The sequence below is a fragment of the Boleophthalmus pectinirostris genome, unplaced genomic scaffold (genome assembly GCF_026225935.1).
Source record: "Boleophthalmus pectinirostris isolate CB_2022bp ecotype Guang Dong unplaced genomic scaffold, ASM2622593v1 HiC_scaffold_3, whole genome shotgun sequence".
Lineage (NCBI taxonomy): Eukaryota > Metazoa > Chordata > Actinopteri > Gobiiformes > Gobiidae > Boleophthalmus > Boleophthalmus pectinirostris.
Window position 1 is genome coordinate 34,362,388 of NW_026571299.1, and position 14,741 is coordinate 34,377,128.

General features: G+C 35.3%; 1 protein-coding gene across 1 annotated transcript in view; it reads left to right on the top strand.

The window, feature by feature from the left end:
- bsnb (bassoon (presynaptic cytomatrix protein) b) overlaps positions 1 to 14,741 on the top strand; it is a 62,421-nt gene that overhangs the window by 1,025 nt on the left and 46,655 nt on the right. Inside the window, 1 exon segment of the mRNA XM_055160342.1 lies at positions 6,383 to 6,475. Within this exon segment, the coding sequence (XP_055016317.1) occupies positions 6,383 to 6,475 (93 nt within the window).

The window sequence follows — 14,741 nt, forward strand, 5'->3', positions numbered from 1 at the left end:
CTGTACCACACCTGATGCTGTACCTCTCTATTCAGTAACATAATGAAAATCCTCTAATAAAATACATCATCAAAGATACTTCCTTTGTCTCAAATGAATTAAATGTGATAATTTAGTTGATAACCTATGTCAACCTTTCAACACTGTAAGTCTACATTGCTTGGGGCGGCCATCTTTGCTGTTTGAGAGTGTCCATCATGTGGTCTATTGATAGTGTATACTTTAAAAGCCCACCAGCAGTAGCCACTATAATGAATAGGCCACTATAAGATCTTTTATTTAGCAAGGGGTTGAGGGTATCCTTGAGTGGTGTGTGCGACATGCATGCCCTGGTGAATCTAAATTGCCTGTAATGAATGTGAAAGTGAATGGAAGTCTGTCAGTTTAGGCCTTATCTCAGCTTGGAGAATAGGCTACAACCTCAACAAAAGGATGAAAAGATTTGATTTAACTAAAAATACTAAATAAATGGTTTAATGACTCTTGATTCATACCCTTTCAAAGCCATGCCATGATTCAGTTTATAATTTTTTCTCTCAAAAGCGGTTGAAAGAACCAGTGACAATTAGTAGCTTTTCAATACAGGGGCTTGTCTTAAATGAAAAAAAAAAGACATCCATTAATACAGTATTATACCATTAAGAAGCTGTATTAAGCTAATTATAGTATCATCAAATGCATAGTACTATTTTGTAATCTAAATCTGTATGTACAAAATAGGTCTTCTAATCTCTAGCACATGTTCAGTACAAATACAAACCCTTGTTATTCCAGATTTGTTTTCAATGACGATCTATCCTATGAGTTCATAATGTCACAACAGTAAAATCATGTACGGTGAGAAACAGCATGGGTGCATATTTTATTCATCTGCAGCAAGGAAAGCATCTATCAGCACAAGCTCAACACATACATACAAAACACAAGCACAACACATACGTACAAAATCTATCTCAGCTCCAGCAGAACGCCATCCTTTATTTATAGCCTGACATGAGGGCTGAATATAGTCAAGGGTCACGCTAAAGAACAGATTTCAAGTTTACAAGCTATTACACATGCATTGCATTTCACCTTTAAAGAGAGAGTTTTAGATCTCACCATTTTTGTAATCTTATTTGCTGTCTTATATCATGTTGTTCTATGCCTGATGGGAGAAGGCAGGGGAGAAATGTATGTTGCAGACTTTGTGATTTTCTGTTAGAGCTGCTGATATTACTGTGTTAAAGAGCCCATATTAAGCTATTTTCTGAGTATTGTTATAATGTTGTTTCCTCATCACAAACATACCTGGAGTTGTGTTTTGTTTCATTCACACATGTTTAACACACAACCCCAGCATAATCTTCTGTTCTTCTTTCAAACTGAAAATACTCTTTTCCACCTTGTGATGTCATGTGGTAAAACAGAAAGTGCTCTAGTGTGTTTTTAAACTCGATACATCTTCACTAGAATCATTTGGGTAAATTCAGTCCTGGAATTGCCTTAACTTGAAAACTACCACTTCATGACATCACAAGGTGGAACAGAGCATTCTGAGCTTTGGAGATGTCGATAAACTAACAATAAAGAGTTACTCACACGTGTGAATAAAACAAAACACAACTCCAGGTATGTTTTTGATGAAGTAACATTATAACACGACTTAAGTAAAGGTAAATTGCAAATAGAGATTTAAACAGCAGTATAAGATTTAATAAAAAGACAGAATATTTTGTTCCTTACAAAGAACAACCTATTATATAAATAATTTCAGGAACTGTGATATAATAAATGCCAACTTGCCATTTCTATTCATTTGCAGTGTATCATTTAGTCTGCTGGATATTAAAGTACATCACTGGTACAGCTCTCCTCTCTTTAGATGTTTTGGAGATGAAGTCAAAGGAGCCACATTGATATACTTTTGATACTGAAGGAGAGTGATAGTAAATACTGTAAGAGCTGCGAGGTGGGGGAAGCCCAAAGAGGAGATTTATGGATGTAGTGAAAGTCGACTTAAATCCTGAGAGGGGGGATGTACAAAGTCGTTTTAGATTACTACAATATCTCTTGTACTGTTTTGAGTAATAGCATCTCAGTACTTTTTGGGAGAAAACAGGCATAATTTTGCAGTTTATTGTCTTGTCTTGGACACAAATGTTTTATTAATTGTATGCTTGTATCAAACAACCATAAACAATGCAGTTCCATTTTGTTTAAAGATTTAGGACTGCAATTGTTCCAGTCAAAGCAGATGACAGCAAGATGATGACCATAAATCAGAGCCTAGCTGTTTACCCTCTGTCACATTTTAAATGGTTTATTCAAATGCATCTATCTTGGAGTGACGTTCCTAATGTGCATTACATGCTTTAAAGTTGGAACTCCCTACAACTCATTTTCTGTTTTATTCAATGCAAGTTTAGTCCCAGTGTGTTTGTGATCTGCTGCTTGTTGAAATGAGACAGCTCCATGTGTGATGACACCTCTGCTCCTGTTCCATCACAGGCAATTCTTAAGTGATATTGTTCAGGTCAGTGTTTTTATCATCAAAACTGAAGGTACACTGTGTAACATTTCCGGTGCAGGGGCAGCAACCTGCTAGTCACCATAAAGACGTATGCTTAGAATGTTCCATGGTATGACATTAAACATTTTATTGTATTTTGAAATTTTTTTGTGCTTTGATAGCTAAAAATACCTTGGAAAAATCTACACTCTCTCCAGTGAACTTTTTTATTGTTTAATTTTGATGCTGCTATGTGTCAGTAACATCTCTATAGAGACTAGATTGCCATTAAAACAGTTTTGAAGCAGTAATAGCTTTTAAGCCATTTGAGTGATTCAGATAAAATTCTTGTGATTTTTTTTACAGAAAGTAATAAAAAATCAAGTCTCCACATAAAGGCTCTTGTCTCATAATCAGAACCACAGGACACAGTTCAGTTTGACCCTGTTAAAATTTAAATATTCTTTTTGCAATTAAAAACATGACATTTTAACCTCTATCCCCTTTTCCCAGTAATTATATTGGTACATTTATGCAGTAAAAAATAAAAAGTGTCAACAAAATTGTTACTAGAAATAACGATAACAGGGCATGGTTTATGCCTTTGTAATCTATTAGAGGTGTGCTTGCCTAAAACCATCTGTAAATGTCTTGATGTTCAGTAAATCCACTGTAATTTGGACACTTCTGCATCTTCAAAACAACAAGTTTATTCATACATTTTATTTTACCCGCTCTGCTTGAAATACTACAACTATACTTCCTGCACAGGTAATGCTACATATCAAATATCCTCTGTTGAGTGTACTCATAAGACACAAATTATCAAAAGTTTTTATAACATTCTTTTGACGAAGTAATGCAATTTTAGCAGCAGATGTTTTCAAACAACCAGCATTAAGAACAAATGGTGCATGTGAAAGCCTGATCCAAACCCTGACCTTTCAAACGGAAGCAGTCGGATCACTTTCACTGCAATCCCAGTTTCATTTCCAGTGGACAACAGTTCAATCAATACAGAGAAACATATAGCATCTCCATTAAAGCCATACATCCCTGGAGATCGGGTCTCTTTTTCTATACTAAGGGGCACATTCCAAACGCAATTGTCAGCTATCCCAAGTATTTAGGCTGCCCTCTGCATTACTCTCTACAGTGTATGAAATGAATGTATATTTTTAATTATAATGTATAGATTTATGTCATATTTTGACTTAGAGCGACTTTCTGCAGAGATGTTATGAATAATTCTGCTTTGACAACTGCATTTATTGGAATAACTAATTGAAGTAACATAAATCATAACATTTTATTTATATACTGTGTTATATACTGTGCTATATTAGTGTTGTCACAGTGCAAAAAATTCGAACTTAAAAGACTCAATATTCAGTACAGTTACCCGGTACTACATCGATCATTTTGTACTTCTTAATTCTTACCATTGGTACCATTATTTCATTCTTGCAGATATTTATTATGTCTCTTACAACATTTGGGTCCGGTCAAGCGGTAACGGAGGGAAACAGGGGCAGATTTTTTACATTCAAATAGCTCTTATTCAGAAACTAGAGGAACTATTGAAATAACTAAAGTATCAGAATGTAGGAAAGAGTTAACACTCCAACAGGGTAAAGTTAAACCTGTGATATTCTTTCAAGTTGTTGATAAAAAAAATTAAAAAAACTCATGTCGATAACGGAGGGAATGAAATATGCAGCACTTTTTGGGCAATAAATACAAACAGAGATAACTACCGGTTCTCACTTACATATCCTTAACAAACTGGTTTGAATATTTGCTTAATATAGTTTTCTACCATATGGTACAAAGATTAGGTTGAAAAACCTCTTACTTTTTGAGTAATGAGATTTTTTATTAACAAAGGTCATGTGTAACAGAGGGAAAAGTAACGGAGGGGAAATTGTACAAGCAAGTAGAAGGTGCATGATTTTGCATAATTTGTCAGCTTTTTTCTTCTGAATACTTTAATATTACTTCAAAATGAAAGGGAACTATTTCTATAAAATATGTCAGTTCTTCCAAACAAATTTTTATCATTTTAAATACATTTCTTTTGAAAAATCATGCACCTTCATCAACAGTTCAAAGATCGAATAACACAAGATATGATGAAATACATCAATTTATTTACATGATTTGAAGGTCTTTGAAATTTGGGAAATCATTTTTGTTCCATGTTGCATACATGGTATGTTTAAAATAAACAGTAAACAGTTTCATAAACTAGAGTACATATGCCATCTGTTGAATACATTTTTATATCAGATGCATTAACTTGAATTTTTGGCTTTGCTGTATACTTCTGCTTGACTGGGCCCATTTATTATCTGTTCATTGGTTACATACAAACGCTGTATGTTGAGGAAAAGAGAAACTGCATTCCCATATATATTACCATATATCTATACTATAATAATACAAAACATAACAGCTATCCAGTTTGTTCATAGTTTTTAAATTCCTTCTTTTACTAAGTAATTATCGTGCTGTGACATTTTCCCAATTTTCCGACTGTCCTCTGATCTGTCAGTTCTCACATCACTGGGACAGTGTGGACCGTCTCATGTGCCAGTCGTGGTTTGAAAAGTGCAGTTTTTTCCTTGTAGCACATAAAGGCATCGTGCAGAGAGTCAAGCAGAGATGCAGGTGTGGAGCAGCCCCAGTTATCTGCAATGACTCACAATAGCTCCATGCGCTATTTACATTTGTTACATTTGTTTCACTTGAGCGCACAGGTGGAGGTGCTTTTGAATGTCAACACCGAAACAAAAACAAGACCTGTGTGGAGTTTCAATTGACACAGGTGTTCAGAGCCCAAATTTGACTAAAATGTTTGTAAATATCGTCTGATCTGGGTTCTTTGTTCTTCCCTGGAATCATAGATGTGGTCAGAACAGCTTCAAAGAATGAAAAGCAGCCTCGCTCAGAGAAAACTGATAGAGGCTATATAAAATATTCAGCATTTGTCTCTGTTAGCCAATGTTTTGAGTAGTCTGATATCACACTATGAGCACCTACGTATTCTCCCATTGCATTTTTCTTTTTTAATAAAAAGTTCCTATATAGAGATGTAATTTGTAATAGCCCAAACTCTAAAGCCCATTCAACTAAATGTATTGTGCATTACGTATAGAGGCTGCATAATATGTTTACTGCAGTGGTAAAACTAATCTTATGAGCGCAACAGAGGAGCCTTGAATCACTAATGTTCTCTACGCACACTTGTTCCAACTTATTTTCTCAATACCTTATTTTCCGATTTAAGTTAATATATGCAATTCTGGATTTTTTTTTTTTAATACATCCAGACCATGGTTAGTGTTAGTTTAATCATTCTAAGTCAAAATGTAAAAGAAAAGTCTCATTATAAAGGCAGAGTATGAAGCCTTTTAGCCAAAAATAAACTATAATACAAGCATACTGCACTGAAAAATTTTTGAAAAACATGTTTTCTTACTCAGGTTTGGATCTCCACAAACGTGACTCTTTATTTGGCCAACTTGTTTCCATGGAAATGTCTATAATCTTCCACAGTATTTTCCAAAATATGGTTTGAACTATTTCCATGGAATCATGCAGGTAACATGCCACCTCCATAATGTTACTGTGCTCTGTATATGTGTGTGTGTCTGGGTGTGTGTGTATGTGTGTGAAAAAAGATGAATCTAAAGCATTAACCTACCTGTTATAGCAACTTATTGTCTGATTGTCTGATAAAATTCTGAACTTATAAAAGACCTTGTACATAGCATCCCCAGTGCTAAAAATTAACCATTGTATTATCAAAATATTTCCTATAAAACTCTTGAACCAAAACTTACACTGTCTAGCTTTAATCTCTGTCTTCTCCTGGTTTGATCTTTATAGAGCTCCACCGTCAGATCCTGGGCCAAAAGCTGCCCTTCAAAGTGACCACCAGGGGACCGGGGACAGACTGGCCTCACATGGGACTGACCAGAAGTCCCGGATGACTCTACAGGTGGACTCAGCCAGCAGCAGGACAGGGAGGTCCCCCTCAGTGTCCCCTGACCGCAGCGCCCCCTCCTCCCCCTACTCTGTGCCTCAAATCGCTCCCATGCCCAGCAGCAAACTGTGCCCAGTCTGCAAGACCACAGACCTGATGGGCAACAAGCCCAGCGCCAACACCTGCACGCAGTGTCGCTCTCTGGTGTGTAACCAGTGCGGCTTCAACCCCAACCCCCACCTGACTGAGGTAAGCATGCTCTTTACTCTATGGGCACCAGTCACATTAGAGACAGTCTATAAGGTTTGTGGACAATACTGTGTGCACTATAATCTAAAAACCTAAAAAGTACAGCATTTAGGTATAAAAACAAATACTAAGAAACATTTGATCACATTACTAGACCATTACTATATTGTTAATAATATCATGAAGATACTTATATTATTTATAACAAGGATGTAGCAAATATTTACAGAATGCAAAAATAAATATTGGAATTTGGCCTTAAAACTGGAAGTTTTAGAGATTTGGTTGAACACAATGACATTTTATTATCATCTCGGACAGTATCAGTTCTCAATTCGAAATTGGAGAATATGTTTTACTTAAAAATTTTAAAAATGCTTTAAAAATGCGTGTACAAGATTTTTCTATTCATATAAAATGTGCTTTTCAGCTGTACAAGGTTTGCCCTTAATATTTGATTTGGCCTTGCTTCCAAATACAAAATGTCTCATCTCATAATTGCAAATTGGTAGTGCTACAGATCATTTCTTATTCCAGCCCTGATATTCACAGATATTCCCCATATCCCAGGTGTGCCTCACAGCTCTTTAGTAACCCCAGCAGCAGCTTAGAAATTGACCAGTATCTTGCAGTCATTTTTCATACACAAATTCCCCCTGGTCACTCAGGCTAGTCCTGGAATATGAAGAGCACTGCATGGTACAGTGCATCTAACATTTGAGCATTCCATGAGTTTCAATATGTGAGGTGTCAGAGTTGACTTCTGTTGGGGTAATTATATTTTTACAGACCTTTTGTGAAAAATTATGTTACATTTATGACATTTGGTTAGTGTGAATAATGTTGACATGATTGTTTGTATGATTTCTGTATGTTGGCCAATTTGAAAACTGTTGTAGGTTTTTATAGCTTTATAGGCTGCATGGGAGTATGAGAGAGGGGTGCGAATGGTTAATGTGCTCGAAGGTATAGGACACTTTCTTCTATAATGGGGCTTATTTGGCTATTGTATGCTTGATATACAGCTCTGGATATGCACTGCTATTAATTATTTGAACTTCTGGATTGTACAAGAGCGTGGCAAAGCTGGCAGTGATGTGTTGTTTATAGAAAGTGGTATGAGATCAGGTAGCAGATCTATGGGTGTTTGGCAGCTTTCACACCTTCTCATGCACCACATCAAAACTGGAACTAAACTTGGAATAAACCAGAACTATACCAAAACTAGACCTGGACTAGAACAGGATCAAACCAAGTTTATATTAGGGCTTGGCAATATGGTGCTAAAAATCGAATCGTGATCTCAAACCTGAGACCATCTTTTGTGATTCAATATTTTTCTGTTTAGTACAGCTCTACCGTCAAACAAAGATCCTCTCCTCCTCCTATAGGTCAGCCCCTGTAAGACTCTTAGTGAGTGACATCTAGATATAATCAACCACCATGAAGTGAGAAGAAGCAGATCAGTTTACCTGCCTCTTAAAAGGTTATCGAAANAAAATTAATTTAATATCCTACTCATCTTTATATGATAATGTCTCTTTGGCTGACATCATCAGCAAATCCCAAGAATATTACTATAGTCTATGTAACATATGAGCAAGTTGTGATAAACTAGTGAGGGTTTGTGTGTATGGCAGAATTACTGATTTGATATCTTGAGTATGACATTCACACATCTGTACCACACCTGATGCTGTACCTCTCTATTCAGTAACATAATGAAAATCCTCTAATAAAATACATCATCAAAGATACTTCCTTTGTCTCAAATGAATTAAATGTGATAATTTAGTTGATAACCTATGTCAACCTTTCAACACTGTAAGTCTACATTGCTTGGGGCGGCCATCTTTGCTGTTTGAGAGTGTCCATCATGTGGTCTATTGATAGTGTATACTTTAAAAGCCCACCAGCAGTAGCCACTATAATGAATAGGCCACTATAAGATCTTTTATTTAGCAAGGGGTTGAGGGTATCCTTGAGTGGTGTGTGCGACATGCATGCCCTGGTGAATCTAAATTGCCTGTAATGAATGTGAAAGTGAATGGAAGTCTGTCAGTTTAGGCCTTATCTCAGCTTGGAGAATAGGCTACAACCTCAACAAAAGGATGAAAAGATTTGATTTAACTAAAAATACTAAATAAATGGTTTAATGACTCTTGATTCATACCCTTTCAAAGCCATGCCATGATTCAGTTTATAATTTTTTCTCTCAAAAGCGGTTGAAAGAACCAGTGACAATTAGTAGCTTTTCAATACAGGGGCTTGTCTTAAATGAAAAAAAAAAAGACATCCATTAATACAGTATTATACCATTAAGAAGCTGTATTAAGCTAATTATAGTATCATCAAATGCATAGTACTATTTTGTAATCTAAATCTGTATGTACAAAATAGGTCTTCTAATCTCTAGCACATGTTCAGTACAAATACAAACCCTTGTTATTCCAGATTTGTTTTCAATGACGATCTATCCTATGAGTTCATAATGTCACAACAGTAAAATCATGTACGGTGAGAAACAGCATGGGTGCATATTTTATTCATCTGCAGCAAGGAAAGCATCTATCAGCACAAGCTCAACACATACATACAAAACACAAGCACAACACATACGTACAAAATCTATCTCAGCTCCAGCAGAACGCCATCCTTTATTTATAGCCTGACATGAGGGCTGAATATAGTCAAGGGTCACGCTAAAGAACAGATTTCAAGTTTACAAGCTATTACACATGCATTGCATTTCACCTTTAAAGAGAGAGTTTTAGATCTCACCATTTTTGTAATCTTATTTGCTGTCTTATATCATGTTGTTCTATGCCTGATGGGAGAAGGCAGGGGAGAAATGTATGTTGCAGACTTTGTGATTTTCTGTTAGAGCTGCTGATATTACTGTGTTAAAGAGCCCATATTAAGCTATTTTCTGAGTATTGTTATAATGTTGTTTCCTCATCACAAACATACCTGGAGTTGTGTTTTGTTTCATTCACACATGTTTAACACACAACCCCAGCATAATCTTCTGTTCTTCTTTCAAACTGAAAATACTCTTTTCCACCTTGTGATGTCATGTGGTAAAACAGAAAGTGCTCTAGTGTGTTTTTAAACTCGATACATCTTCACTAGAATCATTTGGGTAAATTCAGTCCTGGAATTGCCTTAACTTGAAAACTACCACTTCATGACATCACAAGGTGGAACAGAGCATTCTGAGCTTTGGAGATGTCGATAAACTAACAATAAAGAGTTACTCACACGTGTGAATAAAACAAAACACAACTCCAGGTATGTTTTTGATGAAGTAACATTATAACACGACTTAAGTAAAGGTAAATTGCAAATAGAGATTTAAACAGCAGTATAAGATTTAATAAAAAGACAGAATATTTTGTTCCTTACAAAGAACAACCTATTATATAAATAATTTCAGGAACTGTGATATAATAAATGCCAACTTGCCATTTCTATTCATTTGCAGTGTATCATTTAGTCTGCTGGATATTAAAGTACATCACTGGTACAGCTCTCCTCTCTTTAGATGTTTTGGAGATGAAGTCAAAGGAGCCACATTGATATACTTTTGATACTGAAGGAGAGTGATAGTAAATACTGTAAGAGCTGCGAGGTGGGGGAAGCCCAAAGAGGAGATTTATGGATGTAGTGAAAGTCGACTTAAATCCTGAGAGGGGGGATGTACAAAGTCGTTTTAGATTACTACAATATCTCTTGTACTGTTTTGAGTAATAGCATCTCAGTACTTTTGGGAGAAAACAGGCATAATTTTGCAGTTTATTGTCTTGTCTTGGACACAAATGTTTTATTAATTGTATGCTTGTATCAAACAACCATAAACAATGCAGTTCCATTTTGTTTAAAGATTTAGGACTGCAATTGTTCCAGTCAAAGCAGATGACAGCAAGATGATGACCATAAATCAGAGCCTAGCTGTTTACCCTCTGTCACATTTTAAATGGTTTATTCAAATGCATCTATCTTGGAGTGACGTTCCTAATGTGCATTACATGCTTTAAAGTTGGAACTCCCTACAACTCATTTTCTGTTTTATTCAATGCAAGTTTAGTCCCAGTGTGTTTGTGATCTGTTGCTTGTTGAAATGAGACAGCTCCATGTGTGATGACACCTCTGCTCCTGTTCCATCACAGGCAATTCTTAAGTGATATTGTTCAGGTCAGTGTTTTTATCATCAAAACTGAAGGTACACTGTGTAACATTTCCGGTGCAGGGGCAGCAACCTGCTAGTCACCATAAAGACGTATGCTTAGAATGTTCCATGGTATGACATTAAACATTTTATTGTATTTTGAAATTTTTTTGTGCTTTGATAGCTAAAAATACCTTGGAAAAATCTACACTCTCTCCAGTGAACTTTTTATTGTTTAATTTTGATGCTATGTGTCAGTAACATCTCTATAGAGACTAGATTGCCATTAAAACAGTTTTGAAGCAGTAATAGCTTTTAAGCCATTTGAGTGATTCAGATAAAATTCTTGTGATTTTTTTTACAGAAAGTAATAAAAAATCAAGTCTCCACATAAAGGCTCTTGTCTCATAATCAGAACCACAGGACACAGTTCAGTTTGACCCTGTTAAAATTTAAATATTCTTTTTGCAATTAAAAACATGACATTTTAACCTCTATCCCCTTTTCCCAGTAATTATATTGGTACATTTATGCAGTAAAAAATAAAAAGTGTCAACAAAATTGTTACTAGAAATAACGATAACAGGGCATGGTTTATGCCTTTGTAATCTATTAGAGGTGTGCTTGCCTAAAACCATCTGTAAATGTCTTGATGTTCAGTAAATCCACTGTAATTTGGACACTTCTGCATCTTCAAAACAACAAGTTTATTCATACATTTTATTTTACCCGCTCTGCTTGAAATACTACAACTATACTTCCTGCACAGGTAATGCTACATATCAAATATCCTCTGTTGAGTGTACTCATAAGACACAAATTATCAAAAGTTTTTATAACATTCTTTTGACGAAGTAATGCAATTTTAGCAGCAGATGTTTTCAAACAACCAGCATTAAGAACAAATGGTGCATGTGAAAGCCTGATCCAAACCCTGACCTTTCAAACGGAAGCAGTCGGATCACTTTCACTGCAATCCCAGTTTCATTTCCAGTGGACAACAGTTCAATCAATACAGAGAAACATATAGCATCTCCATTAAAGCCATACATCCCTGGAGATCGGGTCTCTTTTTCTATACTAAGGGGCACATTCCAAACGCAATTGTCAGCTATCCCAAGTATTTAGGCTGCCCTCTGCATTACTCTCTACAGTGTATGAAATGAATGTATATTTTTAATTATAATGTATAGATTTATGTCATATTTTGACTTAGAGCGACTTTCTGCAGAGATGTTATGAATAATTCTGCTTTGACAACTGCATTTATTGGAATAACTAATTGAAGTAACATAAATCATAACATTTTATTTATATACTGTGTTATATACTGTGCTATATTAGTGTTGTCACAGTGCAAAAAATTCGAACTTAAAAGACTCAATATTCAGTACAGTTACCCGGTACTACATCGATCATTTTGTACTTCTTAATTCTTACCATTGGTACCATTATTTCATTCTTGCAGATATTTATTATGTCTCTTACAACATTTGGGTCCGGTCAAGCGGTAACGGAGGGAAACAGGGGCAGATTTTTTACATTCAAATAGCTCTTATTCAGAAACTAGAGGAACTATTGAAATAACTAAAGTATCAGAATGTAGGAAAGAGTTAACACTCCAACAGGGTAAAGTTAAACCTGTGATATTCTTTCAAGTTGTTGATAAAAAAATTAAAAAACTCATGTCGATAACGGAGGGAATGAAATATGCAGCACTTTTTGGGCAATAAATACAAACAGAGATAACTAGCGGTTCTCACTTACATATCCTTAACAAACTGGTTTGAATATTTGCTTAATATAGTTTTCTACCATATGGTACAAGATTAGGTTGAAAAACCTCTTACTTTTTGAGTAATGAGATTTTTTATTAACAAAGGTCATGTGTAACAGAGGGAAAAGTAACGGAGGGGAAATTGTACAAGCAAGTAGAAGGTGCATGATTTTGCATAATTTGTCAGCTTTTTTCTTCTGAATACTTTAATATTACTTCAAAATGAAAGGGAACTATTTCTATAAAATATGTCAGTTCTTCCAAACAAATTTTTATCATTTTAAATACATTTCTTTTGAAAAATCATGCACCTTCATCAACAGTTCAAAGATCGAATAACACAAGATATGATGAAATACATCAATTTATTTACATGATTTGAAGGTCTTTGAAATTTGGGAAATCATTTTTGTTCCATGTTGCATACATGGTATGTTTAAAATAAACAGTAAACAGTTTCATAAACTAGAGTACATATGCCATCTGTTGAATACATTTTTATATCAGATGCATTAACTTGAATTTTTGGCTTTGCTGTATACTTCTGCTTGACTGGGCCCATTTATTATCTGTTCATTGGTTACATACAAACGCTGTATGTTGAGGAAAAGAGAAACTGCATTCCCATATATATTACCATATATCTATACTATAATAATACAAAACATAACAGCTATCCAGTTTGTTCATAGTTTTTAAATTCCTTCTTTTACTAAGTAATTATCGTGCTGTGACATTTTCCCAATTTTCCGACTGTCCTCTGATCTGTCAGTTCTCACATCACTGGGACAGTGTGGACCGTCTCATGTGCCAGTCGTGGTTTGAAAAGTGCAGTTTTTTCCTTGTAGCACATAAAGGCATCGTGCAGAGAGTCAAGCAGAGATGCAGGTGTGGAGCAGCCCCAGTTATCTGCAATGACTCACAATAGCTCCATGCGCTATTTACATTTGTTACATTTGTTTCACTTGAGCGCACAGGTGGAGGTGCTTTTGAATGTCAACACCGAAACAAAAACAAGACCTGTGTGGAGTTTCAATTGACACAGGTGTTCAGAGCCCAAATTTGACTAAAATGTTTGTAAATATCGTCTGATCTGGGTTCTTTGTTCTTCCCTGGAATCATAGATGTGGTCAGAACAGCTTCAAAGAATGAAAAGCAGCCTCGCTCAGAGAAAACTGATAGAGGCTATATAAAATATTCAGCATTTGTCTCTGTTAGCCAATGTTTTGAGTAGTCTGATATCACACTATGAGCACCTACGTATTCTCCCATTGCATTTTTTCTTTTTTAATAAAAAGTTCCTATATAGAGATGTAATTTGTAATAGCCCAAACTCTAAAGCCCATTCAACTAAATGTATTGTGCATTACGTATAGAGGCTGCATAATATGTTTACTGCAGTGGTAAAACTAATCTTATGAGCGCAACAGAGGAGCCTTGAATCACTAATGTTCTCTACGCACACTTGTTCCAACTTATTTTCTCAATACCTTATTTTCCGATTTAAGTTAATATATGCAATTCTGGATTTTTTTTTTTTAATACATCCAGACCATGGTTAGTGTTAGTTTAATCATTCTAAGTCAAAATGTAAAAGAAAAGTCTCATTATAAAGGCAGAGTATGAAGCCTTTTAGCCAAAAATAAACTATAATACAAGCATACTGCACTGAAAAATTTTTGAAAAACATGTTTTCTTACTCAGGTTTGGATCTCCACAAACGTGACTCTTTATTTGGCCAACTTGTTTCCATGGAAATGTCTATAATCTTCCACAGTATTTTCCAAAATATGGTTTGAACTATTTCCATGGAATCATGCAGGTAACATGCCACCTCCATAATGTTACTGTGCTCTGTATATGTGTGTGTGTCTGGGTGTGTGTGTATGTGTGTGAAAAAAGATGAATCTAAAGCATTAACCTACCTGTTATAGCAACTTATTGTCTGATTGTCTGATAAAATTCTGAACTTATAAAAGACCTTGTACATAGCATCCCCAGTGCTAAAAATTAACCATTGTATTATCAAAATATTTCCTATAAAACTCTTGAACCAAAACTTACACTG